At 34.9% G+C, this 11,665-nt stretch overlaps 1 protein-coding gene across 2 annotated transcripts; it reads right to left on the reverse strand.

Annotated features, from left to right (window-relative positions):
- Nucleotides 1-6,546: 6,546 nt before the first annotated feature.
- On the reverse strand, nt 6,547-11,250 carry LOC111385723 (putative pentatricopeptide repeat-containing protein At5g08310, mitochondrial). Of its 2 annotated transcripts, XM_023010140.1 has the most exons (4): nt 8,739-11,250; nt 7,752-7,904; nt 7,004-7,659; nt 6,547-6,899 (listed from the first exon to the last, which is right to left on the reverse strand). In XM_023010140.1, the coding sequence occupies exon 1, from the start codon at nt 11,122-11,124 to the stop codon at nt 8,743-8,745; it is 2,382 nt and encodes a 793-aa protein (XP_022865908.1). In that variant the 5' UTR covers nt 11,125-11,250; the 3' UTR covers nt 6,547-6,899; nt 7,004-7,659; nt 7,752-7,904; nt 8,739-8,742. The 2 variants fall into 2 exon arrangements, with proteins under 2 accessions (XP_022865908.1, XP_022865907.1); XM_023010139.1 differs by having other exon boundaries at nt 6,547-7,659.
- Nucleotides 11,251-11,665: the final 415 nt, after the last annotated feature.

The following is an 11,665-nucleotide window of genomic DNA, read 5'->3' on the forward strand; positions in this document are numbered from 1 at the left end:
CACGACATGTGTGCTCTGATAAAGAGTTGTTTGCTGCGTTTGAATCAATTGAGAATTGAGAGAAGTTGTTCATGGGAATTTTAGCAACTTCTGAAATTAAGGATCAAGGAAAGGTGGTTATGAAGATGACCTCAATAATGAGCTGACTCTTAGCAATGCGTTGTATGTGCCGAAAATTTGCAAAAAAACTTGTGTATGGATCACTTTAAATAAGCATGGTTTTCTTATTGTATTTGAGTCAAACAATGTTATTTTATTAAAATGTGGAATGTTTGTCGGAAAATACTATGTTTCTGATGGTATGTTTAAACTGAATAAAATAGTTGTTAAGCCAAAAATGAATAAATCAAAATCTTTTACTTGCTTGATTGAGTCTTCTAATTTGTGACATGGTAGATTAGGACAAGTTAACTATAATAATTTACGTAGACTAATTAACTTGAAATGTATACCTGCGTTCTACATTGATTCTAACCATAAATGCAAAACTTGTGTTGAGACAAAATTCAAAAGGTCATCCTTCAAATCAATTTAACGGAATATAGAACCACTTGATTTAATTGACAGCGACGTATATGATTTAAAACTTGTACAAACAAGATGTGGCAACAAGTATTTCTTTACTTTTGTTGATAATAGCACAAAATATTGTTATGTGTATCTGTTTAAAAGTAAGGACGAAGCCATAGAGAAATTTATTCTCTATAAGACTGAAATTGAAAATCAACTTAACAATTAAGGTGTTATAAAGTGATCAAGGTAGTGAGTATGAAGCATCATTTGTTGAATTATATGCACAACATGAAATCACTGCACCTTATTCTCAGCAATAAAATGGTGTTGTTGAATGAAAAAATAGCACCTGAAAAGAAATGATGAATGCAATACTAATAAGTTTTGAACTACCTCAGAACATGTGAGGAGAATTTGTGCTGTCAACAAACCACCTTTTAAATAAGTTGCCCCCAAAAGAAAATGGAAAATACCCCTAATGAGTTATGGAAAAGATTGTCTTCCTATAAATACTTACAAGTGTGGTGGTGTCTTGTTAAAGTGGTTGTTCCAACACCAAAGAAGGTAAAGATATGCCCAAAAACATGTATTTTCGTACAAATTCAAAGAAGAAGCAAGCTCCTCTAAACGAACATATGAGACTATGACTGACAATAGTCATGACCAAGAACAAGAAGAGGAGATTGAGGTTAGACGTAGCAAACGAAAAAGGACAGAAAAATTTTATGATCCTAATTTGCTAGAAAGTGAATCTCAAAATTATCAAAAAGCTATGAATTTTTCGAAAGGACCTCAATGGAAAGATGCCATTAAAAGTAAAAAAGATTCTATACTGCAAATTCATAATAGGAGCTAGTGGATCTTCCTCCAAGAAGCAAACCACTAGGCAATGAAAACAGATGGAACTATTGAAAAGTATAAGGCCAGATTAATAATAAAATGTTACAAACAAAGGGAATGTCTTGATTACTTTGATACGTATTCTCCAATGACGAAATTCGTATCTATTACGATGATACTTGTGATTGCCGTTCTACGAACTCTTGAATGATGATTTGCATAACTTCATACATTTATCACCTGTTGACTCTAAAATCTAGTCCAATTTTAATTGTTTTGGTCAATTTTAAGTTTCATTGTGATCATTTAAATTTACGTCCAGATTTGAAGAAACGGAAGACCCACATAGTAACAGCCCATCATTTTAGAGAATAAAGCCCAATTGCTAGGATGGCCAATAATCATATCATCAAACTTCATCCTCCAGACGCAAGATAGCTGCTTAAGATTGGGAGGAAAAAAGAGAAGTCGTTAGAGAGAGATTGCCTAAAGTTCAGGGACTCTCGCATGAGGATAACAATAAGAGTGGATACTTTTAAGGAAGGAAGAAGAAAAAACCTAAATAAGCTGGGAAGAAAAAAGAGACAAAAACGAGAGTTTTCGATAAGAAAATTGGGCAGAAAAGGAATTCGAAAATGGAAAAGCGGGGACTGACAAGCAATAGAAAATTCTAATTTTTCTTGGTGAAAATTCTGATTTTTCTTGATGGATGCTGTAGATTTGGATCTTTTGATTTGCTTTCGAAAGAGGGAATTATAAGATAGACCATTGAACATTTCAGCATAGGTAATTATAGGATTGAAAGACCGTTAAGAACCTGTGTAACGTTAAGAGAGGAATTATTGCACTTAATGCTTTCTTGTTCTATTAATTTCATACTCTTGTGTGAACTAATATTCAAGAAAAGATCCAATTGACTATTAAAAGAAGCTTTTGGATGGTTTAGCCGGTCTGGCTAACAAGCTTAGAGAGTTAGTTTCTTTTAGCTAGAAAAACAAAGCATAATGAGAGACTAGGTGAAATCAAATTTTCTAGAAGTTATTTTTCTCATTAATTCTTGCATCGAACAAATCCTTTTGTCACTTTGTTTTTCTATTATTTTAGTTTGCAATTACAACCAATTCTAGTGACTTCTCCAGATAAAGCTAAGATTAGTATAATTTTGGTATTTGTCAAAACTGAGTTATCAATCCCCGAGGACAACACTCTTCTCATCACTTTACTATAACACTACATTACTGTGCACTTGCAGTTTTGCACCGATCATTAAAGTACATCAAATGAATGTTAAAACTACTTTTTTAAATGGAGATTTAGAGGAAGAAATTTATATGGAACAATCCAAGGAGTTTTCATCACCGGGGCAGGAAAAGAAAGTATGTAAACTAGTGAAGTCACTATATGGCTTGAAACAAGTACCCAAACAATGGCATGAAAAATTTGATAGTATCATGATGGATTGTGGATTTTAAATCAATGAGTGTGATAAATTTGTTTACGTCAAAGACATTAAAGATGGTTACGTCATTTTATGTCTTTACGTTGACGATATGCTTATTGTTGGTAGTGACAATAAGATAATTAATCCACTAAAGATATGTTAAATTCGAGATTTGACATGAAAGATATGGGTTTAGCTAATATTATACTTGGAATCAAAATTTCAAGAACATCAGATGAGCTTGCTCTAGGTCAGTTGCATTATGTGGATAAAATCTTAGAAAAGTTCAATAACGATAATACTGACCTGGCTAGAACATCAATAGATACAATTCAACATCTATCTAAAAACAAAGGTGAAAGTGTCTCTCTAGTAGAATACTCGAAAGTTATTGAAAGTCTAATGTACTTGATGAGCTGTACAAGATTAGACATATCTTACACAGTCAGTAGATTGAGTAGATATACAAGTAATCCAGGAGCTAATCACTGGAATGGAATAGTAAGAGTACTATGGTACTCAAGATATACTCGAAACTTCGGATTACATTATGCCATATATTCAGCGGTCATTGAAAGATATAGTGATGCTAATTGGATATCTGATATAAAAAACTCAAAGTCCACCAGTGGATTTGTGTTCACATTGGGAGGTGCTGTCATATCCTGAAAATCTTCTAAGCAAATAGTTATAGTCAGATCTACTATGGAATCTGAGTTTATAGCTCTAGATACATATGGTAAAGAGGCTGAATGGTTGCGCAACTTCTTAGAGGATATTCCAAGATTATCAAAATCTGTGCCAGTAATTTACATATATTATGATAGCCAATCAGCAATTAGAAGGGTACAAAGTAACATGTACAATGGTAAGTCTAGACATATATGTCGTAAACACGATACCATAAGACAACTACTCTCAACTGAAATTATCACTATTGATTATGTGAGGTCAAAAGATAGCATTGTGGATCCGCTAACGATAGGGTTAAATAGAGAGTTAATTGAGAAATCATTGAAAGAAATGACACTTAAACCCTTAAACGGATAAGTTATTACAAAGAAAATCCAACCTAGATGACTGGAGATTCCAAAATCTAGATTTAAAGGGATAACCTAATTGTAAAAACTTAATTAAATCACTGTGGAGAATGTTATTTCCCGTTCATTCCTATGATGTAACAATAATGCCCTAAGGATTAAAAACAAGCAATAGGCTTTTAATAATTTTTATACGTCGAAGTTCGAGCCAAGTAATGTAGGTTACTTGTAATAAAAAATCACATATGTGATAGAGAAGTGGGGTCGCTTCTAAGAGAATTGCGTAGGGCTCAATTCTTAAAAACTCTCACAAAATCAGGCGTATGATCATGACCAAAACGAACATAATAATGAGAACTGAATAGTGTTAGGAAGAATCCTGTGTGGAGTATATTATCGTTTACACAAATGACAGAACAGTTCAAAGACAACGCGTCTACTGGTCAGCTAGTAAAATAAATATACTTTTACAAGGGAAGGTTCAGAGGGTAATACCTACTTATCCTATGCAGGTTTCAGACGTTTAACTTTGTTACCCGGTCTTTGTTTCACGGTCTTGTATCTTTCCCAATTTTCATTCACGTAGGGGATTGTTGGAAAAAATGGGTTGAGTAGCTAACTTTGGCGAGAAATTTGAGTAGGACCAGGTTAATTATTTTGGAAATTCAAGATTGATTTGTGTTCTCCTCCGTAAGAACATCAAATTCATGTATTTAGTTGCCAAAAATAATATTCGAGTGTCGAAGTTCGCCAATTGTTGAGAATGAGTGGTTTTGGATTAGATCCTGACACTAGACGTGTCACAGCTGATGTTATAGCTTGGGAAGAGTTTTTGAAGGTAAAATATTTCATCAACCAACTTATTAGGCATTAAATATTACTAGTATAGTAGCTTTTGAACATTGAAGTTTATGTTGTTGGAAGGGAAACCATTTAAAGTTTATCCCAAATAGGAAAATTATGAAAACAAATGCCACCTTAAATAGGACTGTACTTTGGAATGGTGTGATCATGTAGCATAGAAGCTCTCTCTACGTGTGCACGCAGGGAGAAAATTGATCCAAAATAAACCTTGGATGTGGAAATTGACCCCTTAGAAGAGCTTACGTTTCGCTATTTTTCCTCCAATTGACCGTTTGAATTCCAAAACTATTGAAACTCCTATATTCATTGTCATTACAATATGAGTTAATAACATTCATGGGATCAAGCCTATATAAGTAACCCAGTTTCTAACAATTCTACACAAGAAGAAAATCAAGGGAAGAAACTATACAGTACATACTCTGCATAATTTTACAGAACACAGTTTTTGCATAAATTTTCATACTGCATATAGTCTTGTGTCTATCCAAAAGTTAGTTGGTGATACTATTCAACACATATTCTATTAGCTTGAGTAGTATTTGATGTGCTCAAATTCTACTGTTCATCCATTGTATCCTAGAAGATAGATGTCCAATTTAATTCTCAAGCACCTACGGTGAGAGGGTGAATTTGTTTTAAGAAAACTGTGTTCTCACAAGTCTCGGTTAATTTTTTTGGCTAATTAGTTTACTTGTTCTGTTTATTAGAAATTAATCTGCTTTTTTGGCCTGTTAGATTAATTTGTTCATTTTATTGTAGTTTAATCTGCTATATTTTTCCAAGTTTACTTCATATACAGTATATGCAAGACCGGTATATGCATATACGGTAAGCTGTTGCATATACGGAATGCATAAATACTATATGTTACATATAAGGTATGCATAAATTCGGTATCTAAATTGCATATACAGTATGTGTTAATCCAGTATTCATTCCCAACTATTCCATCCGATACATTTAATCCAACAGTGATCAACTGGAAAAGCACAAAATTTGTTGAAGTTCATAAGTTAGGATCAAGACTCTTTAGATCTGTCATCACACGGCCATCCAATCACATTTCAATCCTATCGGTCACATTTATGTCGTACATTCCATTGTTCAGGTGGCCAGATTCATTGATGGATTTAAATTGCTAAGTAATTGAGTGCAACGATGATAAGTTTAGTGGCCATTGGAACGATTTTTGAAGTTTGATGAGTAAGCTGTGACTAAGTGTAAAGGTCGGTTGCCAATGAAACATTTAACTCAATAATCATCCTAGCTCAAGTTGATTAATAAAGAATCAAGTTTATACATTTTTTACGTGGATGTATACTTACAACCCCAAGGTCAATACCTAAATCAAGTAGTAAGAGCAAAATCTTACCAAGCTGATGACCTCGGTTCCAGCCTCCTTTAAAGGGAGGGGTGAAATCCATTGATCCCTTCGAATAATAATAATAATAATAATAACAACTCATATTTGAATGAATTAACTAAACTCGAGCAAGCTTACTAAGCTCCCTATCTTAAATACCAACACTTCGCAATTACTTTTATCAACCTAAAGAAATGACGTATGATAATTGGCAAATAAATAGCAAGTGATTCGACAATTAGCAAAGTCAAAAGGCACCTCCATCTCCTATTGAGTGGCATAGACCATCCTCGACCAGGGATGATATTGGTTGTTTTCAATAATTCTTGGTGAGTGTAGTATGCATTGTTTCATGAGTAGGATTTTGGGAGATTTGAGAAATTGGAGTTTCTTGAAGAAGACGGCTCAAAATCAGAGGTATTGTCCATCCTTTGATTTCTATAACCAAATAATGAAATGAAACTTGTTGACTTAATCATGTATAAGTCATGAAATGAAACTTGTTAACTTAATCATGTATAAGTTTTACAAACAATAATATACAACTAAAATAATCAAATAACAAACACATGGAATTGAGAAGAAAAATATTCTGAGTTAAAGAAGGGAACTGACTGGCTTTCTGTTGCACAAATAGTGGTGGCCTCGGTCTCTTAAACTAGCTCACTAGCCTCCATTAGGTGTTAGCTAATTGATTCAACAACTCCCTTAAATAGGATGGTGCCCTTTTGACAACCCCAAGTTTCTCCTTCAAGGAACTGAACTTGGAACGAATCATTACCTTCGTTGAACAATCAGCCACTTGATAGCATATATCTTACTTCTAATTGCTTTCCTAGAATTTGATCACAAAGAAAGTGAATGTCAGCTTCAATATGTTTAGTCCTAGAATGGTATAATGGATTGGATGCTAGAGCACAAGAACTGATGTTCACACACCAAGTAATAGGAACCAGAGGCAAGGGAAATGAGAACTCTTTCAGCAATGATTCTAACGAAGCCGATACACAGGAGACTCGAGTCAAAGCCATGTATTCAGACTCAGTACTTGATCTTGCAACCACATTGTTGAGAATACCAAGATGCTATAGTGTTCCTATGGAAGACAGTAATGAGCAACAGATATCTATCATCAGGGATGCACCCAGTCTGCGTCAGAAAAGCCAAATAGGCCTATACTTTATTTGATGTGCAAACTACGTTCCACTGTCCCTTTCAGATACCTTAGGACTCTCTTTGACTGCCTGCAAATTTGGGCTCTAGGATCCTCCAAGAACTGACTTCGTTTATTCACAACTGCAATGTCTAGCCTTGATCTACACTGAGGCACAAGACTCCTTCCAACAGTTACTAGAGTTGGACAAGATTTAGTGTTCCGTAGGCCTGTCCATTAAAAGATGATCCTCTATGTATCATTTCTAAGTAAATGCTGCTTTCATCTCTAAAGACTTCAAATCCCTAAAAGCAATGTAATGAGCCACAGTCCTTCAATGTAGATAACTTCTCCACAAATTGATTTAATGACTCTTGTGTCATTTCTAGTGACTATCATATCATCTACGCAAATGAGCATCATCAGCACTTATGTCTTGGATCTGAAAAAGAACAATGAGGAATCAGTACTTGAATTTATAAAGCCCGGGTCAAGAAGAGTTGGTTTTAGCCTGTAAGACCAGGCTTTTAGTACCTGTTTAAAACCATGTAGAGCATCCTCGACCTTGCAAGCATGCCCTGGTTTGTTTTGTCAATGTAGGTTGGCTCATATAAATATCTTCTTGTAGTATTCCATTTAGGAATGCATAATTCACATTTAACTGCCTCACTTCACAGTTCTCAGACACTGAAATGTACAAAGATACATTTTAACATACAAAAGTATAGAAATAATTGTAGATAATTTAAATAAGAATAAATCAAGTTGCATTCTTAATAATGTCATTTTCCAGAATTAGGTAAACAAAATTCATGGGATAAGGAGCTGAGCCTGAGAATGAGTGGACAATTATTGAAAATACAATTTCTTCTGTTGATTCAACATGCAACATTTTCAATGTCTTTGTAGTTTATAAGCTCGATGACTTCTTGTCTTACCTGTACGTAATCTCTTTTCTATGTAAAAAGTATGAAGTATATATGAAAATTATGTTCATCTATCTGAAATGATATTAAGTCAATTTAATTAATAAAGAATGGCTTGGTATTGATTGATAGAGAAGAAAAAACAAATCAAACAGTGTCTATGACAAAAATGTGCACATTAAAAGATAATATCACCACAAACAACCAACTAAACAAACTTCACGACTATATTAATCACCAACACACAACCTACAAGTCAAGATATCTATTGTGGAGCATTTAACAGTTCAATGCAATTATCTATGAATATGAGAAATAGTAATAAACAAGTAGACCTTAAGAACCCTCTTTCAGCAATTATCTATGAATATGTTGCAAATGTTGGCTAATTATGAGAGGATAGTTTTTGTTTGTCATGAGCAGCATGTGCAATTTGTTTCTGATTCTTCGATTTGCCTTATATTTGAAGGAAATTGTAAATAATGAGCAGATATAAGAAACTCTCAAAACTCTGTGGAAGGGGAATTTAAATTTGGGACAAACATACCCAAATCTCAGTAAAATAATTTCACTGATATTGAACACTAAAAATTACCTTTTCAGCTAGTATTTGTAAGCTTGGCCATCTTTTCTGCTACTTCATGAGCCATAATTGTATTCGAATTTGACATAAGAGCATCTACTAAAGCTTCATACACAAAAGGATCGGGTGTCATCTCCTTGTCTTCCATCTTTTGCAAATAGAGCAGAGCATCATCTGATTTCCCACACTTGCAAAGCCCATGAATGAGAGCCATATAAGCAATTCTATTTGGAGCACATCCTTTGTGCTCCATTTCAGTCCAAAGCTTGAGTGCATGATCTGGTTTTTGAGCATTGCATAACCCATCTACTAAAGTTGTATACGTTATGATATTTGGTTCCTGTTCTTCCTCTACCATCCTCGAAAAACATACGAGAGCTCTATCAATGTCACCATTTTTGCACCACCCGTCAATTAAAAAGTTGTAAGTAACAACTGATGGAACAAGTCCCTTACTGAACATCTCATTCATAGCATCCTCAGCTTCCAGTATCCTTTTGGCTTTGCACAGCCCATTTATTATCGTGTTATATGCAACTACATCAGGACAATAACCACGTCTACATATTTCTCTGAATATCTCCAAAGCTTGATCCAGTTCCTTGGTCTTGAGAAAACCATAAATAGTTGCAGAATAGGCAACCATATCAGGCAGGAATCCTACCTGAGTCATGTTAACTAGGAAATTATGGGCATCATCTGCCCTCCCTTGCTCACAAAGTTTTTTGACAAGCAGGGTATAATATTTTATCCAGGGTTGATGCCCATGCAAACGCATTTCCCTAACCATATCAAGAGCTCCTGCAACATCCCCTCGTCTACATAAGCACCCAAATATGGAATTGAAGGTGAAATGCGTTGGCTGGAATCCTGATTCCTTCATCTTATTCAGAAGATCAAAACATTCATTCAACCTATCAGCAATGCTCAAACAATTGATTAAATTATTAAAAAGTAACACACTACGTTTACTGCCAATTTGATCCATCTCAAAAAATAGGCCAAGGGCCAGGTCTAACTTATCACTTTTGCACAGACCATCAATGACTATTTGGAAAGAAGTGGTATCAGGGCAAACATTTTCCTTAACCAAAATGATATTTTCTGCCTCAAAACCTCCATTCGTTCCATTGCCAATCGTGGCCTTCAGCAAATGATAGGCTCTATTAACTGAACCATTATTAACAAAACCAGACAAAACAGAATTATAAAGTAACATCCTTTTCCCCAAATCCAAATCTGCCTGCTTTTCTTCAAGCAACCAAATCATGTCTTTCTCATCTTGTAAACATGATAAAAGCATTGACATTATTTTAACATCAGGAGTCATACCTAGTTCCCTCATTTGGTTGCACAACATCAAGGCCTTGTCAATCTCTTTATTCTTGCACAAACATCCAATTAACACATCATAGATTGAAATGTCTGGAATGAATCCCGTTTTTCTCATTTTATCTAATAGATGCAAGGCTCTATCCACTCTGGATTCCTTTACAAACCCATGAATCAAGACATAAAATGTCTTCTCGTTTAAACTAATATTTTGTTCCTTTTCCATCCACATGATCAACTCAAAAGCCCTATCCACCTCGCCCAACTTGCTAAAAGACACCAGTAAAGTAGTCAATACATGTGCATCAACCCATCCCTTGTCTCTCATCTCATTAAAAACACCCAAGGCCTTTTCAAACTCCCCACTGTTGCAATAACACTGCAACAATGGTGTCAAAGTATGCTTATCAATCTGCCAACCAAGATCCCTCATTTCATTAAACCTAGTCTCAATCAAACCAACATCTCCACTCCTCGAGATTGCCTCCAATAAACAGTTATAGCTGTAACTATTTGGAACACAAACTCTTGAGCTCTTCACTTGATCAAATAGATCAATAGCCTCTTTAACCAGGCCTTGACTACCTAAACACCTTATAAAATAACCCAAAGCCCCAGGCGTCCAGAAAAACTGAAAATTCGATAAATTTAGAGCAAGAGCTCTCAACGGGGCATTTTGTCGAGCATTTGATAGGATTGATGCCATGGCATTATAAGTATAGCAACTATGCGCATACCCTTTTTGATCGGATGCCCAGTTGAAGAACATATGCGCTACTCTCCAATTCTTGAAGGACTTCAAAACAGTTTCCACTATTTCAGGAGTCAGATATGAGCTTAACTCTTGAAGCTCTGGGGATTCTAAAGAAAACGGTCGCTTTGTAAAAATGGAAATCAGGGCTTCAACTGTGGTTCGACTCGCATTGGTGCAAATGGGTTTTGTCTGAATCAAATTGTGGTCATATCTGTTTGTATAAATAGTTGAATTGATGAAATTTTGATTGGATAGCTTGAGAAGAGTAATGTGATGAGTTGTTTTGAGGATTCGGTTTCTACACAATGCCATTGTATTTTACAGGGCTTTGGATAGAATTTGTGGATTTTCAATGAAATTTACCGTTGGATTTCATTGAAGAATAAACAGCACAATCCATGGAACTTTTCCTTTGTATGAAGTTGGCGGGGATTTTTGTCTGATGTTCTTTCCCCGTTATATGCATAAATTTGTAAAAACCGATGTACGTGTCTTTAAAATTTCTCACACATATTGACTTTCTTAATTCCTTTTTTTTTTTTTTTTTTTTTTTTTTTTTTTCTTTTTTTTTTTTTTTTTTTTTTTTTTATGCCTTAACTCTGTATTATTACCCTAAAATATTTGATGATATAGAGCAATTTGGAGTTATTTTACGCAGGGACGAACCCAACCGTTTTAGGTTATGGGGTCAAAAACTAGAGTTGCGCTACAGTGCTCAAATGAATGATCGTGGGATTAACACAACTCACACACATGGGATTGGAATTATTTTATTCATGGGGACCCCGTCGGGCATGTGAGGGTGCAATCATTTGCGAGATCATCCTCGCAGGTTGTGTTTAGCTCAAAAAAA

The sequence above is a fragment of the Olea europaea genome, unplaced genomic scaffold (assembly GCF_002742605.1).
Source record: "Olea europaea var. sylvestris unplaced genomic scaffold, O_europaea_v1 scaffold3261, whole genome shotgun sequence".
NCBI lineage: Eukaryota > Viridiplantae > Streptophyta > Magnoliopsida > Lamiales > Oleaceae > Olea > Olea europaea.

Excerpts from the sequence above, each read along its gene's own strand:
- LOC111385723 (XM_023010140.1), bottom strand. The coding sequence starts at position 11,124 with ATGGCATTGTGTAGAAACCGAATCCTCAAAACAACTCATCACATTACT.